This window comes from Anguilla anguilla, chromosome 12, assembly GCF_013347855.1.
Source record: "Anguilla anguilla isolate fAngAng1 chromosome 12, fAngAng1.pri, whole genome shotgun sequence".
In the NCBI taxonomy this organism is placed as follows: domain Eukaryota; kingdom Metazoa; phylum Chordata; class Actinopteri; order Anguilliformes; family Anguillidae; genus Anguilla; species Anguilla anguilla.
Genome location: NC_049212.1, coordinates 38,614,944 through 38,635,815, shown reverse-complemented (window position 1 = coordinate 38,635,815; position 20,872 = coordinate 38,614,944). Strand labels below are relative to the sequence as shown.

The 20,872-nt window shown below is 49.2% G+C and overlaps 3 protein-coding genes across 4 annotated transcripts in view; 1 reads left to right on the top strand and 2 right to left on the bottom strand.

The window, feature by feature from the left end:
- Positions 1–1,239: 1,239 nt before the first annotated feature.
- Positions 1,240–4,349, bottom strand: LOC118208975. Its single transcript, XM_035383993.1, has 2 exons — positions 3,247–4,349; positions 1,240–2,867 (listed from the first exon to the last, which is right to left on the bottom strand). The coding sequence occupies exons 1-2, from the start codon at positions 4,247–4,249 to the stop codon at positions 2,632–2,634; spliced, it is 1,239 nt and encodes a 412-aa protein (XP_035239884.1). The 5' UTR covers positions 4,250–4,349; the 3' UTR covers positions 1,240–2,631.
- On the bottom strand, positions 1,777–2,596 carry LOC118209175 (zinc finger protein 32-like). The gene is made up of 3 exons (XM_035384335.1): positions 2,577–2,596; positions 2,377–2,518; positions 1,777–2,154 (listed from the first exon to the last, which is right to left on the bottom strand). Exons 1-3 carry the CDS (start codon positions 2,594–2,596, stop codon positions 1,777–1,779), a joined length of 540 nt encoding a protein of 179 aa, XP_035240226.1.
- A 1,103-nt stretch (positions 4,350–5,452) lies between the features above and the next one.
- Positions 5,453–20,872, top strand: part of vmp1 (vacuole membrane protein 1) — a 40,502-nt gene continuing 25,082 nt past the window's right edge. Inside the window, exons 1-5 of one of the 2 annotated variants that reach the window (XM_035385357.1) lie at positions 5,453–5,575; positions 8,461–8,568; positions 9,909–10,044; positions 10,499–10,589; positions 11,249–11,359. In XM_035385357.1, the coding sequence (XP_035241248.1) occupies positions 8,466–8,568; positions 9,909–10,044; positions 10,499–10,589; positions 11,249–11,359 (441 nt within the window). In that variant the 5' untranslated portion in view covers positions 5,453–5,575; positions 8,461–8,465. Of the gene's footprint in view, positions 5,576–6,138; positions 6,159–8,460; positions 8,569–9,908; positions 10,045–10,498; positions 10,590–11,248; positions 11,360–20,872 lie in introns of those variants that run through there. The other variant, XM_035385358.1, reaches the window with a different exon arrangement.

The following is a 20,872-nucleotide window of genomic DNA, read 5'->3' as shown; positions in this document are numbered from 1 at the left end:
ATAGTCTTTCGAGTCCAGGTTTATTTTTAAACCGTCTGGGTCTTTGTTCCCTTTTTGTTATTTTTACACACCGGCTTTCTGCTCCATGATATATGGTCATTGGCTCTAGCCGGTGCTCAGACGGTTTCTGCACAGACACTAGGAGGTTTCTACGGAACAATTTACCGAAATGTGACTTTGAGCCCTCCGTCATCATTTTACCAGTGGGACAGGGGTCGCTTTGTTTCTGACTTCTTTTTAAAATTCACTATTAAAGCATACCGTTTCCAAGGGGGCACACTTTTTGTTTTAAAGGTTTTTGTTGTATAATCTGATTTAGATAATAAATTATATGAGGTGACATATTACAGAGTGGACAATTGATTTTGAGCTAATTGTTTGAAAACCAATACAACACTCATCTGGGTCAAATTAACATCATGAAGTTTATCCCAGAATTATAAAAACATCTATATGAATTCCAATAACAGAAGACAAGCATATGTGGAAATGCTTCCCTGGTGTTCAGAAGAGGTTTTTTTTTTATATATATAATTATTTGATGCTTTAAACACCATTTTATTGAATTGTGTGGGAAATGCATGTGCCCTTATGAAGGCTCTGTGAATCAGGTTTGTGAGGGAAAGACTCCAGCTGAAATATGGAGCTGGTCCACCCTTTGCCATGACAACAACCTCAACTCTACTGGAAAGGCTTTATACTAGATATTGGAGCATTGCTACAGGGATTTGCTTCCATTCAGCCAGAAGAGCATTAGTGAGGTCTGGCACCGAGGTCAGGTGATTAGACTTGGCTCACAGTTGGCTTTCCAATTGATCCCAAAGGTATTGGATGGGGCTGAGGTCAGGGCTCTGTGCAGGCCAGTCAAGTTCATTCTTCCACACCGTTCGCGACAAAATCATTTCTATATGAACCTCGCTGTGTGCCCGGGGGCATTATCATGCTGAAACAGGAATGGGCCTTCCCCAAACTGTTGAAGAAGCACAGAATCATCTAGAATGTGATTGAATGCCGTAACATTAAGATTGCCTTCACTGGAACTAATGGGCCTAGGCAAACCCATGAAAAACAGCCCCAGACCAAGGGATGTCCAGATACTTTCAGTCATATATAGCGTATTACCACCTTTGTTCCAACACTGCCATCTAGTGGCACAATATACTCCAACACTCAAAACTAAATGGAAATTGAGCCTAGTGTGCTACTCCACCATGCAGGACATGGGACAACATTTACAAATTTGTTGGTTACCCACTTTTGGGAAAGTTTAATGTCATTTGGTGTTCCAGAACATTTTGATATCCCTCTCTCTGAGTGACAATTTTCTGTTGGAATTACTTTTCCTCGATGTTGGCAGCTATAAAAAATGCAGATATTAAAATAAAAAGGCAAAATACGTATATAAAATATAAAAAAGGAGGTGAGTGGGCTGGGTTAAGCATGCAGGAGAACACCTCTTTGACTGTAAACACAGGACCAAAACAAGGTTAAAAATCTTGCACAGTAAAAGTGCATTTACTGCAGTCTTTGGGGACTCGTATTTGTCTTGGTCAAAAGCACCATTAACATATGATCAAACACAGAAAATGTACTGTCAATCACCATCTTTTTAAAAAAACAAAAACAAATAATTGAACATGTAGAACAATGTGCAGGTGAAATCACCACAGTGCAACATTCAGGTCTGGACATGAATAGCCAGTCAGCTCCGTGCGTCACTGCGCCTGCTGCTGCAGCAGCCTGTCTCTGGTGTGAACGCGCAGGTGGCGGCTGAGGTCAGACTTGGTGAGGAAGGCTTTGGGGCACGCGGGGCAGCAGCAGGTAGGGCCTCTTCCCCGGTGTGGGGGCGAGCACGTGCACCCTCAGCTTGTAGGGGCTGCGGAAGCTCTCTCTGCAGAGGGAGCAGGCGAAGGAGTCGCGGCCGGGCCGCGTGGAGACGCCGGTGCCAGTCCGGTCCAGCCGCTCCGGCCGCTTGAAGGTGACGTGGCACCCGCCGCAGCGGGGCACCTTCTCCCTGTGCACCCGCTGATGCCGCCTCAGGCTGCCCAGCTCCACAAAGCTCTTGTCGCACTCCAGGCAGCAGAAGGGCCTCTCACCGGCGCGGTACAGCCGGTGCACTCTGAGCTGCCCCCTCTGGCGGAAGCTCTTCAGGCACTCGGGGCAGCCGAAGGGGCATGCCCCCGTGTGCTAGCGCTGGTGCACCCCGAGCTGGCCCTCTCTGGCGGGAGCTCTTGCCGCAGTCGCCGCAGTGGTAGGGCTTCTCCCCCCACCCCCCCCGTGTGGATCCTGCGGTGGATCCTCAGGTCCGAGGCGTCAGGCGAAGCCCCTCCGGCACTCGGGGCAGCCGTAGGGCCTCCCCCCCCCCCCCCCGTGCGCCCTCAGGCTCCCGGACTTGTGGAAGCTCTTCCCGCACGCCGCGCGGCAGTAGGGCCTCTCACCGGTGTGCAGGCGCGCGTGCGCTTTCAGGTGCGCCCGGCGGCCGAAGGTCTTTCCGCACCGGTCGCAGCCACGCTCCTTCCTGCCGGCGTGAGCCACTTCGTGAGCCTGCTGAAACTCTTTTCGCGCTGCGTGCAAACGAAGCGCTCCTCCCCAGCATGAGCGTGCCGGCGCAGCCGCAGGCTGGACAACCGTCTAAAGGCCGCCCCGCAATCTGCACTTTTCTGGGTGCGCGGTCTGTCTGCTGTCTTCCTCCTCTTCTTTATCACTGGGCTCCAATTTGGGCACTGTGACAACAGGGTCCGGTTCAGCAATCTCTTCCTCAATTTCCTCCTCCTTGATGAGCACGGATATTATTTCAGCATTGTCATAGCAAAGGCTCTGGCCGTCACTCCAGTGAGAAGATTCTTCCTTGACTGAATCGACAGTTCCTGTCCGAGAAACGAAAACCAGTCATCAGCCACTCTATTTTCAGAAAGTACTTGCGTATAAAAAGAACCACAAAATAAGGACATGCATCGGCTTCCGTTCTAATGGAAAACCGTAATTGTACACCTTCTCCTCAATAACAAGTGCATGTCTGGATCCAATGAAAACGCGCATCTTTAAAATAACAACACCGACTGGTGTACAATAAAATGCAAGTAGGTGTGCAGTTCACATCCTTTTGCATACACTTATATAATGTCAGGTGCACTACACCATTAACATATAGGTAATATCTGATACAACCATAAAAAAAGATACCTTTCATTTTATCTAAAATTACCATAAAAGTTAGCTAACGTAAATCGAATTAACAGAACTTACCTTGAGGTGCCTGAGCATGGTAGTCATGATCTGATAAGACACCAGTAACGGCTGCCTTCTCTTCACGCACCTCTTCCATCTTACATAAAGGTACCTCCCGACCATGAGATCCAAGGCGTGCCTTATCTCTTTTATAAACGAATCGTTTGTGTGAAGACCCGTCCGCCCACGGAAAACGGCAAGGCACCGCATCGCCCCTCACACGGTTGATGCCACCAGGAGTTAGATACACGTCTCCCTCCTTAAAATGTAGACTACATACGTGCGTTGACTTCGTTATTTTAAACAACGGACCTTCCTCCCTTCTTATGGCCTGAACCCATTTCCTCCTTCTGTCCTTCTCCTCGGGAAAACAATGGAAGCTTAAATACGGCTGTTTTTGTTTACTGTTTTTACACATAGGTACACAGCACCACTTTCTGGTTTTGCTTTGTGTCATAGCGAAAATGGCATTACGCGCTCGCTGGACACGCAACTCCTGCAATTCCGTTCTCAGATCCTCACTTTCTTTAGACATATTTTCTACCGCTGATGAGGACATGTCCAGTGCAGACGGTTCAGGGACGGAGCAGTAGTCGTGATCCCTCGTGCCATCGATGCGCTGTTCTTGCTCCTCAGGAGGGACTGGTTCAATGGGCCGTTTTGTTCTCTCCCACACACTACGCCGTGGAGTTTCAATGGTATAGCCATTCCATTCAAAGAGCGTCGGTACAGCGCCTTTAACAAGCCTCTTTCGACCATTAAGCGTTGTTGGCTCTATGAGCTGATCAGTGGAGAAGTGTCTGCTGCAGACCTTAGTGTGAGAGGAGATGGTGAAATGATCCCGGCGTATGGTTACCAGCCATTGTCTTCTCAGGTCGTTATGGGTCGGAAAGCCATGGAAACTCAGTATGCCGTTAAACTTGGATGACGCCGAACAAAGTGGGACACAGCAATGCTCGGAGTATTTCTTCATCTGTTTTTGAAAATGTTCCGTCTTGAATATTTTTCTGCGTACACTCATGATGAAGTAGCCTAAACTTTCACTCTAGCTAGCTCGAAGTAAACAAAGGGACCGGAAACGAACGAGCCGCATTATTTCGAATCGAAAGTACGTCACAATCCATCCTGGGCAGGGTCACGGAGCCTATCCCAGCGTGCATTGAGCGAGAGTCAGAAAATCAAGTGATGTTTGGATTATAAATAGTATTTAAAAAATTACTTTATTAATCATGAAATGAAAGCTCGTGAGACATATAATTACATATAATACATATAAGATACATATAATATTGTCAACAAATAGCATATCATTATTTATATATAAATATAAATATAGATGTGTATCCTATTTTTGTGACGTAGTAAACAATCAATAAAACATTAAAATATTGATTCATTTAATTTGATCAAAGGCTTCAGTATTTAATGGCAACGATGTCTTAATGGTGATTGTACAAATAATCAATATTTATTGTAAAGATAAATGACAAATTATTTTACTTTTATTGGATTCTTGGGTGGACTTTTACAGATGCTTTAATACATCCTGGAAAAATGTCCTTCATATTGTCAGCACATTTGACTCTTTCCCCAAACTTTTCCCCTACCAGTTTCACAAAGTAATTTCCTGACCTTTGCTAAAAGAATCTCATTGTAAATTCATATTATTAGACTATGTCATTATCAAGATGATCCAGAGATATGGGATTGATTTTTACCTATGTGGCTCAGTTAAACATTAGTTTTACTTCCTTCTTCGATTTCTTATTTTTACTACGTTGATTGTATTTTCTTCGTTTTAATTTTTTTAATATATAGGCTATTTACCTTCTGTAATTTTTATACGAGGTATTGTGTGTAATTTCGTTTTACATTGTCTGCAACCATTGTTACTGCCTGTCTTGGCCAGGACACTCTTGAAAAGATATTTTTAATCTCAATTAGGTTTTCCTGGTTAAATGAAGATTAAATTAAATTTTAAAAAAAATAAAACAAAATAAAGTACATGAAGTTCGGACCGTTAGCGCGTTACATTTGGATTTAGATCAGGGCACACGTCGCGTAGTGATGATGTCATATTTAAATAACTTCATTGGTAGGATTTGGCGTAAAATAAAATTAACTTCAAAGTGTATTCGTTTAATAACCTAATTTCATTGCATTTGGAAGTGTATAAAATAACCGTGGGGGTCGACGTTGTGTTTTTATGCTTGTTATTTTGTGTTTTCGTTGTGGAAACCAGAGGAAGTAAAAAGAATGCAGACGTCATTTTCCTGTGCTGCTGCAGCTAGTGTGAAGTGGTGACGGGAGTCGGATCGTCGAGATCACTTGACTGTGGAAGGAAACGGTAAGTCACAAGCTAGCTGCGAATATATTTGAAACATATTCGCATTACATTGATGTATATGTGTGATATTACTAGGTTTGGTTTGCTCAGTTATATTCCACTGCCACGGAAAATTATGTTTCAGTTCATATGAAGTATGCGCTGGACTACCAAATGCCTGTTCCACGCTGATGTGTCAGTGTCAGTAGCGACATAGCTAACTTAGATGGTGTTACCTAGCTAGCAAGGCTGTAATGAAATGAATGATAATGAGCCGGGCGATAGGGTTAGAAAGCACACTGTGGAAGGAGCAGCAGGAAGATTCTCTAAACCTAGCTAAATTAGCGTTCGATATAGTTAGCTAAACGGGCTAGAAAATGATATTACTAACGTTAATTACTATATTATGTGCCAGGTTGCGCCGCCAGTCGCTTTACGAAATAGTCTTAACAGTTGTGCTGTGTACTTTGCCTATTACCTAGCGGGCTAGCTTGCTAGCTGTTAAGCACAGTCATTCCACCAGAATTGCGCAATAGTGTCATCAGGTCCAAACCAAGGTTTCTCCGCTTTTTATCCGACATAAAGGACCGTAGCCTACTTGCTGGTTGGTATAACTGAAACACTTACGCCGGAAGCTATCTAATGTAGTTAGCTGGCTGTCTTTTCTACTGCTGGAAAAGCCATTCGCCATTCACAATAGCTAGCTAACATCAGGTAGCTGTTATTATTGCCGTTCTGCCGCGGAATGACCCTGTTTAATGACAGCAGATATTCTTGTATTAGGCTGGTTGGCTACATTAATTAAACCCACTTCATTTGAACAACGGGTTCTACCATTCAGACAGGTCGACCAGGTTTTCCTACTAGTAACGTTGCAACAATTATCTTACTTGGCCACTGCATTAGCTTTTCGTTAGATCCCCCAAGTTTTTGAACATTTAATTTTCTAAGCTTACCGGAAACCTAGCTTTACCCTGTATGGTCTTCCTGTGAAAGTCGGTGATATCTTGATTATTCAGGGTTGATTTCCGGTTATTTGTTTGTGTTTTATTTGGGTCAGAATTCAACTTCAGTGTGCATTTTACTAAAGACCAGACGTGGTTTCTTCTGTAGTCTACAGTATGTCATTGACAACTGTCCTTGTGACATCTTGCCAGCAGATCTTTCAAAGTTCAGCTCAGCCGGTCTGTAGAGGTCATGATGCAATAAAAATGGGGGGTGTTCGTTAGACTCTGGCTCGGGCTTTCCTCCTTATCTCACAAAATCAAGCACGCTCTCTCACTGAAGAGCTAAATAACTTGTATTCAGATGCCCTTAACTTGCTGAAGTGCTATTTTATTCTGTTGTGCAGTGAAGAGCCATAACTGACCAAAGCATATCTGGCTGTTTCCATGTGCAACTTAGTGTAAAATTTTCATGGTTTGTTCAGGTGACAGGTATATTGATACAGGTTGATAAAGGAAACAGTATTGTCCAGGTAATCCTGTCAGAATCATTTAATTACAGTAATGTAATTCTGTTTTAACAGTACTGCTGTTGCGTGTCTGAAAGGTAAGTTAAAATGAGCCGGTGACGACCCATGCTTGTCTGCATTGTGCTACTGTGGCAGATTTACTGGCCAAAATTCTGGCTGTGCAGTGCTGTAGACTCAGTTTAAGCATTACTTTTGAGGGGCGGGGTTACTAACGTGACGTATCGCTCCAGGCTTGTGTCACAAGACATTCAAATCTGTCGTGTTGACTGGTCGGGTGGGACCAGAATGGAGATGGCTCCAGTTCGAGCAGCCCTGCTGAAGTAGAAGCGATCGTTCGCTGACAGTAGGTGGCAGTGCTAAGGGCAGGCTTTTGGGGAACCCCAGTCATGCATGACCCGTTGTGCTGGAACAGGCTGCTGCAAGGGCAGCACTTCTGCCCAGCCCCCCTGTTTGTTGTACTAGACAATTCTGAACCCTTAGCGTGATAGAGAGGCAGCACACCCACCATTCCTTGTCATATCAGAAAGCATTCTTGAAAATACCATCGGGTATTTGACATTGAAACCTCTGGGGGGGGGGGGGGGTGTAGTTTACAAAGCGTGTTCAAAATTCTTGAAAAACCGGTTTTTACATGTTTGGTCCAGATACAGTAGAGTACAGTTAATTTTCCCGTGGAATTGCCCGAGGTGCCATTTCGAGTAAATCCTTTGAGCGTGTTCAGCTGTTCGGACGAGCGCTGAAATTGTGGGTAAATAAATAGTGCTGTTATGAGTAGCCGCTCCAGCCATCGGTGTTCTGTGTCACTTATCCGGTCGTCTTGTCTATAAAAAGCAGTGTTATCCCATCAGGGAGAACTGTCAAACCATTAAATTACAGGCTGTTTCCAGGTTACCGGTACAGTATGTTCAGCCTAATAAAAATTAGCCTTCAATGCTTTTAAGGCTTGGTTGGCCCAAAGCTAGCTTAGGTAAGTGCGACAGATCAAGAGGAGATAGAACATTCATATTTGAATGCATTCATATTTGACTTGATTTGAATGCCATGCACACCTGTAATGGGCTGCCCCAGCCAATCGGAGCGTTGTTGAGACCTCACATGGACCATGTGTTCATTATCAGCGGTCTGTGAGTTACTCAGGGTCTGTTAAAGCGACAGTGTATCTGAAACGTAGTATGAAATTGGGGGCTGACTTAAAGACAAGACTCAAAACCAGGTTATATATTTATACACAGGGATGTGCGCTGCTATTGTATGTGTGAGCCAGTTAATTAACATGAGTTTCTTCTTCTTTCCAAATGATAAATGGATAATTTGTCCTTTTTTGGAACATAGATTGCCCTATGTAAGGATGCCAGTTGACACTGTTAACACTGTCATGTAAGAAAATGTCTAACCAGGCTCCTCCCTCTTTTTTAATTTTTTTATTTTTTAGATCACATGGTCCAAAATCTACCCAATGAGATGGCCGAAAATGGGACAGACTGTGAACTACCCCAGAGGCGTGTAGGGTCCAAGGAGCAGCAGAACGGGAGCTTTCTGGGTGGGTAGAAAATGAAGGTTCAGGAACCAGGAACCTGGTTCATTTAGCCAAAACTGCCAATTAACTAGATCTAGCATGAGATCATAAGATATATTTAACTAGATCTAGCATGAGATCATAAGATATATTTAACTAGATCTAGCATGAGATTATAAGATTATATTAGGTGGGAAATGCTCTTCAGGTTGGAAACCCTTTCTGTGTGACACTACTCCCCATGGGACTTTTGGACCTATTTGGTGTTACGTGACCTGGATTCAGTCTAGAATAGAATCTCTTACTGCCTGCTAAAATCCTCATGGGTCTGCCTGTAGTGTCCTAATTTTATTTACTGTGCCAAGCATCTGGTCCTTTCAGAAGAAACCGAGTTAGCTGATGGAGCAGTATTTAGTGACAGTGAAGACTTCACTTTATTCTGTGAAGAACCTTCGAGCTGGCGTTGCAAGAAGCAGGCGCAGCCCTGGGTTCTTCGACATCTCTGTCCTCGAGAACTCTTCCATTTTGCGGTTTGCAGCCTTGCCCAAAAATCGGCGCATTGAAAACTTTGATGCTTGCTTTCTGGCTCTAGTTGTCAAAATGGCGGACTGAACAGACTTGAGCATCCCCAAGAGTAAGGTCTTGACAGTTGCTGAAACCAAAAGCTGTAATGACAGGTTCTACAGTACAGCGATAAGCTGCTTTTTGTCATAAAGGTATGTGCCACCAAGTGGGGAAAAAAATAGCCCAAAGCCTGTCTGCGCGTGGTGGATATACAGAAGGGCGCTTCTTTGAAAGATACAGTTTCAGTAAAAGAAGATGTGGTACATCTGCGGAGGTGGATCCACAGGTGGATCGTTGATACGTCACGCGTCCCGAGAAAATACTCGTGCGAAGGTTGTGCTCTCGTGTCCTCGCTGAAGCGCACTCCGGGAGCCTCCTCGCTCCTCCGAGGAGCATTCAACATTTTGTAACGTCCTTTAAGATGGCGGAGCTCGTCTCGCGTTTTCCGGGTCGCGCAAGGACCGAGGAGACCGATAAAGCGAGCGATTAGAATGGTAAATGGTAAATTGACTGCATTTATATAGCGCTTTTATCCAAAGCGCTTTACAATTGATGCCTCTCATTCGCCAGAGCAGTTAGGGGTTAGGTGTCTTGCTCAAGGACACTTCGACACGCCCAGGGCGGGGTTTGAACCGGCAACCCTCCGACTACCAGACAATCGGTCTTACCTCCTGAGCTATGTCGCCCCCAACAGGTCGCGCGAGGGCCGAGGAGACGAGGGCAGGTGACGTGAGGGATTGGGATGAACCCTTTGCTCTGTGTGATGGCCGCTCCTTCCCCCCCCCCCTCTCTGTTCCCAGACCCCGCGTCTCTCAGCGAGAGGAAGCGTCGGGATCGGGAGGAGCGCCTGGCCCTGGTGCTGTGGAGGAGGCCCATTCTCACCCTGCGCTACTTCCTGGTGGAGACCCTGATCACCTTAAAAGAGTGGGGCTGGAGGTAAGGCCGCGCACCCGGATGCAAGGTGGAGCCATTTCACGTGTTTTCTGTAAACAGCGAGTTCTGGAAAACATCAACGGTCTGCGGGGGGGAGAGACTCTGGCTTGACTGGTATAGGCTGGTTTAAATGGTAAATGGACTGCATTTATATAGCGCTTTTATCCAAAGCGCTTTACAATTGATGCCTCTCATTTGCCAGAGCAGTTAGGGGTTAGGGGTTAGGTGTCTTGCTCAAGGACACTTCGACACACCCAGGGCGGGGTTTGAACCAGCAACCCTCCGACTGCCAGATCGGTCTTACCTCCTGAGCTGTGTCGCCCCTAAAGGGGGGACGGGGGGCGGGGTTTATTCCCCCCCCAAACCCCCCACCCATTTGAATGGGCAGTTGTGTGAAATGAGTTTGTTATTTCCACTGGGACACTCTTATAGTGCTTCCGTCTCTCGCTTCTTCCAGGCTGTGGCGGCGGAGAGGGGCGGTGTTTTCTGTCGTGTTGCTCTTTGTGTTCTTCTCCGTCGCGTACTCCATCGAAGGAACGCATCAGAAGGTGAGCGAGCTGGAACAGTGCTGAAAACGGGGCAGTCTTCCCGCATTTCTCCTCCTCCACCTTTTTTTTCCCTCTTCTCGGCGCCTCAAGTTAATTTTCCAGCTTCTGTCAGGATTGTTGTGAGAGATTATTATTATTTACGGTTGCGCTCTGTGGAATGGTGTGGGAGTGTGATCTGAGTGTGACAGGATTCAGAGAGCAGTCATTGGTGGTAAAAGGTCTTGTGCTGTGACAGAAAGGCCACGGTTCTTACATTACATCACAGGCATTTAGCAGACGCTCTTATCCAGAGCGACTTACACAACTTACACAACTTGCTCAGGGGTACAACGGCAGTGTCCTACCTGGGAATCGAACCTGTGACCTTCACAAGACCAGTTCCTTACCCGTTACACTGCACTGCCACCCCAGGTTCTCTGGCCTGTAATTGTGCATCTGTAAGAACTGCTCTCTGTCTCAGTTGTACAGAAACCCCCCCCTCCCCAGCCCCCCAGCCCCCAGCCCTCCACACTGTGCTGCTGCCCGTGACTGATGGTGTCCCATGCACGGCTCGGAAGTGGGGAGCTCGCACAAAGCCAGCCATTGTAATTAGCCCTTCCTCTCAGTCAAGCCAAGTTCTGAACCCACAATGCCCTTGTTTCTGTCCCCCCCCCCCTCAGTATGTGCAGTACTTGGAGAAGAAGTTCCTGTGGTGTGCCTACTGGGTAGGCCTGGGCATCCTCTCATCAGTAGGCCTCGGGACAGGCCTACACACCTTCCTGCTTTACCTGGTAAGAGCAGTACGCCACAGACGCCAGACTTCCCCTTTACTCACCTGTCCTCAGCTGTAGGGAGGCAGTGTACCCACTGTTTACTGTAAGATCCGCTGCTGTGTGTATGCGAAAATATCTGGAATTGCATAATGAAACTGCACCTGCATTTGTTTCAAAGGGAGTTATTTACATAATTAATTACAAGTCGAGTAATCAGCTACTTCTCAATTCTAGGAGAAAGGTTGAGAAGTAGCTGATTACTCGACTTTGGCTTGTGCTCACTGGGACTGTACCCAGTATGAACACTAGGTGGCGCCACCTGCCTTTTTTTCCTCTGCTCATTTCTGACTGTCGCGCATGCACACGCTGCGGCTCCGGGCTGTGTGTGTGTGTGCGTGTGTGTGTGTGTGTGCGTGTGTGTGTGTGTGCGCGTGCATGCGTGTGTGCGTTTGCGTGTGTGTGTGTGCGTGTGTGTGCGCGCGTACTCCGTGACGCGGCCCGTTCCCCTGGGGAGCTTCGCTCGTGACGCGAGCGGACTCTCGTGGGCCTCAGGCTCGCGGCGGGCCTTGAGTCCAGCGGCAGACTGCCCGCGCCGTGTCCCCGGCGTGAGGGACCAGGCAGCGAACGCCGCGCTGCTCCTCCCCCCCCCCCTCGTCCCCCGACGTGCGTTTTCGCCGGTGACGGACGATGTGTGAGAGACGGCGCCTCAGAGTCCCTCCCTCCGCTGGCTTATCCGAAGGAAGCGGGGGAATTCCTGAGCCAACGTGACGGACTTTTCAATGAATGAAACCCTCCCTACGCTGTTGTGTCCTCACTGTTTATTTCTTTTACTCTCTGGATATGTACTTAAAAATGTAAAAAATGTTATTTGCCCTGGGAAGACCCAGTGACGCATTGCACTGCCGCTGCCTGAGAGGTCTTATTCACTGGACAAGTTGAAGCCCCCCTCCTGACTCAACGCAGCGGATTATTCTTTTCGCGAAATTAGCCTTTTTTTCACCCCCCTCTATTTCGCCATATATGGGTGTGTAGCATGGCTGAGAAATGACATCACGGTAGACAGGACGGGGGGAAAAAAAATATGGGATAATTAAAATGTTTGCGCGGTGAAATGCGTTCATTTCAGATAAGATTTTAGTCGAGGCCTTGCGCGCGCTCGAGCCGACCTCGCGTGAAACCGCGTGGCGGGTCGAGCGGCCTCAGCTCGCGCTGATCCGGGGGGTTCGAAACGGCCGTCTGACGCTCTAGATCAGCGCCAGGCACGCGCCCCTCGCACGCGCTCCTCAGGGGGAAAGTGCGACAGGTGATGCGCGTTTCGGTTCGGGGCGGGGGCGGAGCGCGGCGTTGTCCAAAGTAAACACGGCAGCGATCGCGGAACCGGACCGGAGCAGGACCCCCCCCCCCCTCCCGGCAGCAGAGCGGCGCAGAGTAGCGTTCTGTGCTCACTTGAGAACCGTGGTTTGAGGAGTGGTAACCGCGGTAACCCCAGAGCTGTAGTCACGGGGCTCCGCCCACAGGTCGGCTCGTCACGCCCGTCTGAGCTGTCAGTCCTGAGAGAGAGCTCTGCAGCCCTCTCCCACCCTCTCTCTCTTTCTCTCTCTCTCTCTCATCCGCTCCTCCCTCTCTCTCTCTGCCTCTCTCTCCCACCCTCTCTCTCTCTCTCTCTCTCTCTCTCATCCGCTCCTCCCTCTCTCTCACCCTCTCACTCCCTCTCTCTCTCTCTCTGCCTCCCTCTCCCTCTCTCTCCCCCTCCCTCCCTCTCTCCCTCCCCCATTCTCCTCATCCTCGCTCACTCTTTCCTTTGCTTTCACACTCCCTTCTCCCTTCTGCGCTTGATCCCTCTCTCCCCTTCTCCATTTCCGATTGTCCCCATCTCCCTTACCTCCTCCTCCTCCTCCTCTCCTTCTCCCACTCACTCTTGTCTTGTCCTTATCTTTCCTTTTCCTTTCCCACTCTCATGCTCCTACTCGTTCTCTTTGCCTCCCTCTGTCTTTTTCCACTCTCCCACCTCTCCTGCACTTTGTACTTCCTTTTCTTTTTTCTCTTTTTTGTGTGTAGCTGAGCATTTGTAATGTTAATGATCTCAGGCAGGGCGAGGCTGACAGTGATGGGCTGTCTTATGGTTCCTCCCGTACAGGAGCGGAGTGGGCGGGGCTTCGATACATGGCATTCCTGCCCCCGTTCACGTGGAGACGGGTGCGGGGGAGTCTGTGGTCTGGTTTGTGGCGCTGACTCTGGGGGTGGGGTGGGGGGGGGGGCGAGCTGTGGTCTGTACCCCATCTTTGGGCTCTGATGTGGCCGGTGATCTCTGCCACTTCTCCAGCGTGACTCCCGGCCTGTTAAAATTCCTCAGATTGTCTTGAAAGGAGGCAGGAAAATCCCCCGTATAAATCGGTTTCTGAAGTGAAATGCACTTTTGTGGAGTTGCTTCGGGCTAAAAGCGTCCACCCAAAAGGCTGAATCGTAAATTGTAACTGTAAGTGCTGGCCTGCGATGTGAAAGTCATCCTTTACCACTGGGGGAAACTGACTGCGACAGTGTTCAAGCTATCACCCCCATTACATTCTGTAATGTGCTATCAAGTCATTGTGGCCCCCCCAAAAAAAGGAACTGAACTCATACTTTGTGTTACACAGATTAGTGTTCTGATGAAAGAAATCCCCCCCTGCCCCCCCCCCCCACTCTCTCTAAAAAAAAATATCTGACTTCCTCAACTGCAGTTAGCATAGTGTGCTGTAATAGAGAGAGAGAAATGGAGTTCAAATGCCCGTCTGTTTTTACCCCAGTTCATCAGAATGATTTAGGGTCACGCGGAGATGTTTGTAAAAAAAACAGCAGAGTAAAGAAACTCTGTACGGTGAAAGAGCTAGCATCTACCGTGGCTAGCGTCTGGCTACTTCCTGCGTCACCGTGTTTAGCTTGTAGTTGTGCTGTCTTTATAGGCTGCGTTTGCTAGCACGAATGGACGTTTTCTTATCATTCAGGGCTGAAGTGATATATCTACTGCAGAAATCCTAATGATGAATGCATCTACATGACAGAAACAGTGGAGGGACTGATTTGTTCTCCCCCCCCGACCCCCCCCCCCCCCCAAATGAATTCATGATCATTCTCTTGTCTTGGTGTAATAGACCCTAACATTAATGTAATGTGGTAATGAAGACTAATTATCTCAAATTAAGCGCTAGACCTGATGTTTCTGCTTGAATACCTCACATTATATTCCCTTGGTTTGGGCCGCCCCCTCTTCTTTTTCATCCAATCACATCTTAGTTTTCTTTATTATTTTTAAACGGACTTCTACTGTGCAGTTGCATGTTCTGCTTCCACTTGTTTTCTCCCAAGTGTGGCAGCGCGGGACTGGTCACCCCCCCCCCCCCCGTCGCCCCTCCCCAGAAATCAAGTTACTGATGGCCACATCAGTGCGTACATTACATTACATTACAGGCATTTGGCAGACGCTCTTATCCAGAGCGACGTACAACAAAGTGTATAACCATAACCAGGAAGTATGACGAAAACCCTAGAGAGAAGTACCGGTCCAACCGCGTAGTTCAACTTGGACCCTGATGGTTAAACTGATTAACACTAACACAACGAGAACGGCAACAACGCAGTCTATGGAAAAAAATACAAGCAGTAGTTAAGAGTTAATGCACCTAAGTCACCTGCGAAACAGCTGCCTAGTTACAACCCTAAGCGCACCGTGTCTGAGGCTGGCTCAGGTGGTCCCGGTGAGTCTCCAGCACTCTGCTCACGCAGCCGTGGCAGCGGTGAGGAGGCTCTTGGACAGCCGGGTCGCTGGAGCCGTTTGCTGCGCCGCTGGCCGCTCGCGAGCAGCTCCCCGCACGAGGGAAAGCTGGCTGGAATTCTCACTGATTCAGCTGCGAGCGTCACACGCAGTCATGGGACACGGGGAGCCAGACGGACACCGTTTCCTGTGCTGAGTGTCAGTAGATTAAAAAAAAAAAAAAAAAATTGTTATCCTCTTTATAGGAATAACATCCCCCCTCTTCCCCCTGCCCCCCCCCGCCACTTCTCTGAAGGCTATGTCATCCTTCTGCAGAAGATCCAGCCCTGGCGTGATTTGCCGCGTTTTTGGGGAACTGAGTCACGTCGGGCTCTCTCTCTTTACGAGGCGACGCCTTTGAGCGGCTGACACCGCGGTCAGCGGTATCGTGCGTCCCCTGCGGAGTCGCCTCGTCCTGGGGGGGGGGGGTCACATGACACAGCCAGACCGCGGGCTGCCACACACAGCAGATCCCCTTTAATCCCCCGTCTGGTCTCGTCTGGAGATTTATGTCAGCCTCCGGGTGACTCAACGTCTCCTCCACCTGGTGGCCAATCAACATCTGCACACTATCAGATGCTGTCTGTGCCGGTGATGAGTAAGCTATTTTTAAAAACTGAAACCACCTGAAACTTTATGCCTTTTCTTTTTTTTAAAGACGGCTTTTCCCTGATGAGTTGCACATGACGGATTTAGCTTTTTGAACGTGAGCTACGGGAGTTACCGCGGAAGTGCTTTTCAAGGCCAGCGTGTCTTCTCTCTTTTTGCATTGAGATGTCATATTCATTGGTCCTCCTAGGGCCTTTCAGCATCAGTTATTATGTTCTAACTTCGTAGGTCTAAGTGACTCATTTTATTGTTTTGTTACAATGCGCTTATTGTTTGTTAGGTTTTAAATTACACTTACTGATTATAGGTGGGCCTCTGAGCCTCCTTAGTGATTCTGCATTTTTGTGTTTCTGAGAGTAACACCGATGTTCTCCGCTACTGGCCGTTGCCGTGGATACGAGCATCCGCCCAGTCATTGTAATGTAATGTAAGCAGGCAGGTCTGGACAGACGCGTCGGTGCGTAGCGCTAGGATTTGTTGCCGAGGAAACCGCTGGCTCTGAAGTGCCATATTTTATGGACTCTGTGAATATTTCTCCAGATTAATTAAGGCTTAATATCTCGATGACGGTTTTGTCATCAGAGCGCTTCCAAAAAAATTTTTTTTGGAACTTATTCACCATGGAAACCTGGAAAGTTTCTGTCCGGCGCGCTCGTCCGGCGGACGCGCTGTTGTTTCTGGTGCGGCGCGACGCTGTAAACAGCGAGAGTATCGCGGTGGGTGGCGGCTCCTCCTGGAGCTCGCGCCACGCGAGCCGTGCTCTGACACGCGGCGGCTGCAGAAACTCACGGAGACGGGAAACCGCTCCGCTCGGACGAAGCGAAGAGTCCCGCCTGGACACAAACGTCTCGTCTGACTAGTGCCAGCGCACGCTCGTGTTTAACCGTACGCCTGCTTTGGCACACGGCACTCAAAGGTATTTAACAGGGTTTAAAAAAAAAAAAAAGAAAGAAGAAGAAGAAAAAATTCAACGTATCAAATGCCCAGAAGTGCCCCCAGGACAGGAGACACAATGGCGTCTTTCACACCAAATCCGCGCGTTAGCTTCAAAGACGCCGCGCACACGGTCGGCGGCTAGGCTACGGAAGCTTCCGGTACTGTGAAACCCCCACAGCCTGTGAGTGTGCAGATACCTCCCAGCATGCAGTGCGTACGGACAGAGCACTGTGAGCTGATACCTCCCAGCATGCAGTGCGTACAGACAGAGCGCTATGAGCTGATACCTCCCAGCATGCAGTGCGTACAGACAGAGCGCTATGAGCAGATATCTCCCAGCATGCAGTGCGTATGGACAAAGAGCGCTGTGAGCTGATACCTCCCAGCATGCAGTGCATACAGACAGAGCACTGTGAGCTGATACCTCCCAGCATGCAGTGCGTACAGACAGAGCACTGTGAGCTGGTACCTCCCAGCATGCAGTGCGTGCAGACAAAGAGCACTGTGAGCTGATACCTCCCAGCATGCAGTGCATGCGGACAGAGAATGCTGTGAGCTGATACCTCCCAGCATGCAGTGCGTGCGGACAGAGCGCTGTGAGCAGATATCTCCCAGCATGCAGTGCGTACAGACAGAGCACTGTGAGCTGGTACCTCCCAGCATGCAGTGCGTGCGGACAAAGAGTGCTGTGAGCTGATACCTCCCAGCATGCAGTGCGTACAGACAGAGCGCTGTGAGCTGATACCTCCCAGCATGCAGTGCGTACAGACAGAGCACTGTGAGCTGGTACCTCCCAGCATGCAGTGCGTACAGACAGAGCGCTATGAGCAGATATCTCCCAGCATGCAGTGCGTATGGACAAAGAGCGCTGTGAGCTGATACCTCCCAGCATGCAGTGCGTACAGACAGAGCGCTGTGAGCTGGTACCTCCCAGCATGCAGTGCGTACAGACAGAGCACTGTGAGCTGATACCTCCCAGCATGCAGTGCGTACAGACAGAGCACTGTGAGCTGGTACCTCCCAGCATGCAGTGCGTGCAGACAAAGAGCACTGTGAGCTGATACCTCCCAGCATGCAGTGCATGCGGACAGAGAACGCTGTGAGCTGATACCTCCCAGCATGCAGTGCGTGCGGACAGAGCGCTGTGAGCAGATATCTCCCAGCATGCAGTGCGTACAGACAGAGCACTGTGAGCTGGTACCTCCCAGCATGCAGTGCGTGCGGACAAAGAGTGCTGTGAGCTGGTACCTCCCAGCATGCAGTGCGTGCGGACAAAGAGCGCCGTGAGCTGATATCTCCCAGCATGCAGTGCGTACAGACAGAGCGCTGTGAGCTGGTACCTCCCAGCATGCAGTGTGTGCAGACAAAGAGTGCTGTGAGTTGTAGAACAAAGGGAAAGGGAGAGAGCGCAGAAAGCAGAAGCGGGGGCTGAGAGGGGCTTTCCGTGTGCGTCTCCGTCCCCATTGACTGCGTGGAGGCTGGAATAAGACACCTGGCCCCGCCTCCTCCCCCAGCCCCCCCCCCCCACACACACACACACACACTCACACACACCTCCCCCTCTACAGTGCTTCCTGTGTCTGCGGTTTCCCCTCAGAAGCATGGATGTGCTCATCAAATGTCACACCGTTCATAAATTAGTAGGCGGGGGGCGGTGGGGGGGGCGCTTCTTAGCCGAGTGGGCGTCATTTTCCCCGTCTGACCTGGGATTTCCGCCCGGCCGGTCATGTGACCCCCGTGAGAGCTCGTGGGTGAGTGTGTTGCCGTGGCCAACAAGTCTCACCCTCCCAGGCTCCCTCCGAAGTGAGTCTCTCTGAGAACATGAGCATTGGGCTGTAAATTAGATAATAGGACATTTTTCGCTGTTTCGGACCTGCGACCTTGGCTGTGTCTCTCACGACCTGTCGGGATGGCTTCGTGCCCACTGGTCTAGAGTTGCAGCGAAACCGTATTTGATTTTAATGGAACTTCGAATAAATGAACTTTTGTGTAGCCTGTATTCATAACTTGTGTGAAGGCTACCGTGATGAATAGTGGTTTGGACACAGAGACTCGGAATATGAGAGTTTGCCTCAGATCCTTCTGTTTTGATTTAGAAACTTTGTCTACTGACTATATGATAAAGGATGCAGTAACGTTTCCAACTGAATTCCAAATGGATATTTCAAATTGATGGTACAATAAATTACATTGTCTTTGTACTTAAACTGTGTGTGTGTGTGTGTGCGTGCTTGTGTGTGTGTATATGTTTGGGAGAGAGAGTGAGAGAGAGAGACATTCAAAGACTCTTAACACCTCAAAAATGTGTGTCTGTAATGATAGAAACTCTTCTTCGTGCAGACATTTGTTCTTTGTGAAATGTAAGTGAAGTAGCGACCGTTAGCGTTAGTGTAAAAATGTGACCAGAGTGTGGCTTCCATCTCCAGGACATCACCAATACCTGAAAAAAAATACTGGCCATAAATTTTCTCCATACCAGGAGTATTGCAGGCCACAAAAATGGAAGCTTTATCATATTCGCTGTTTAATTTTCAAAAATTATGACCACGGAGTGCTGAGAGTTTGTTGTAATAATTACAATGCACAGCTGGTGACACTATGAACACTATGAGCAATTTCTTTTCTTTCTTTTTTTCAGTCTGACTGAAAGGCTAAATAGTTCCCTGTGTGGCAACTCCCCCGCCCCCCTACTGGAAGTACTCCTTGCTAGCAGGGGGCTCCAAACCACGTTCCCACAGCTAATTTCTTCCGGGCAGGAAACCGTACTCCGAGCCAGCGGATGATCTCATTCCCTTGAGCTGGTGTTGGTGGAGATGCCTCGCATTTTCTGCCCTTAAACTTTTGTGCCAAATGAGGGCATCCCTTTGATTCCCAGAATAGCTCCGTCTGGACAAAGCCGTTGGAGCAGACTGGGCCCTGGGTCTTCATGAGTTTCTCAAACCGCATCCAGCCCGTGTAATCAAGAGTATTACCGGGAGGCTATTGGGCCTCATCCTAGGGTGGGGTTCAGTCTGCAGTGGTTGCTTAGGAACCACTGCATTGACTCCTCCCACTCGCCTCGCCAGTCACTCTGTTGCCAGGTGTCCTTGGTTGCCAGGTGTCCTTGGTGCGAGATGCACAGCAGTTCGGCAAAGTGCTAGCCCCTTCCTGTTGTGCTCGGTGTGCTGTAGGGTGTACAGCAGGGTGTCCCCGGCTGGTAGGCCGATATCTCTTTATCGGTGGGGGGGGGGGTTGCGAGTTCAAATTGTCTGGACGTGTGCGTGTGTGTGTGTGTGTGCGTATGCGTGTGTGTTTGTGTGCATGTGCGTGTGCGTGTGTGTGTGCGTGTGCGCGTATGCGTGTGTGCGTGCATGTGCGGGTGTGTGTGCATGTGTATGTGCGGGTGTGCGTGCGTGTGCGGGTGTGTGTGTGCATGTGTATGTGTGGGTGTGTGCGCGTGTGTGTGTGTGTGTATGTGCGTATGCGTGTGTGCGTGTGTGTGCGTGTGTATGTGCGGGTGTGTGTGCATGTGCGGGTGTGCGTGTGCATATGTGTGCGCGTGTGTGTGTATGTGCGTATGCGTGTGTGCGTGCGGGTGTGTATGTGCTGGTGTGCGTGTGCATGTGTGTGTGTGTGTGTGCATGTGTGTGCGTGTGTGTGCATGTGTGTGCGTGTGCGGGTGTGCGTGCGTGTGCTGGTGCGTGTGTGTGTGCATGTGCGGGTGTGCGTGTGCATGTGTGTGTGTGTGCGTGTGCGGGTGTGTGTGTGTGCGTGTGTGTGCATGTGTGTGCGTGTGCGGGTGTGTGTGCGTGTGTATGTGCGGGTGTGTGTGAGTGTGTCTGTGTATGCGTATGCGTGTGTGCGTGTGTGTGCATGTGTGTGCGTGTGTGCGTGTGTGTGTGTGTGTGTTTGAGTGCATGTGTGTGTTTGAGTGCATATCACTGTTTTTCACTTCCTTTAGACCCGGAGTTTGAGTGCTGCTCCGCTCTCTCTGGCTTTGGTTATGCCGAGCCAGCCCCGGAGACGGTTGGCACCTGAAAGCCCTGCGCTCCTGGCGCTGCAGTGGGGCCGTGCGCTGGCCGTGCGTCTCTAAGGAGATATTTAAATAACACACTGAAAGCCCTGCGCTCCTGGAGCTGCAGTGGGGCCGTTCGCTGGCCGTGCGTCTCTAAGGAGATATTTAAATAACACACTGAAAGCCCTGCGCTCCTGGCGCT

Bases quoted from the DNA above. Each gene is read 5' to 3' on its own strand.
- LOC118209175 (XM_035384335.1), bottom strand. From the start codon at position 2,596: ATGCTGGGGAGGAGCGCTTC. The intron at 2,519-2,576 runs GTTTGCACGCAG...TCACGCCGGCAG, and splicing joins ATGCTGGGGAGGAGCGCTTC to GAAGGAGCGTGGCTGCGACC. The intron at 2,155-2,376 runs GCGCACGGGGGG...GGCTGCCCCGAG, and splicing joins ACAAGTCCGGGAGCCTGAGG to TGCCTGAAGAGCTTCCGCCA.
- LOC118208975 (XM_035383993.1), bottom strand. From the start codon at position 4,249: ATGAGTGTACGCAGAAAAATATTCAAGACGGAACATTTTCAAAAACAG. The intron at 2,868-3,246 runs GTAAGTTCTGTT...TTTCTCGGACAG, and splicing joins CCATGCTCAGGCACCTCAAG to GAACTGTCGATTCAGTCAAG.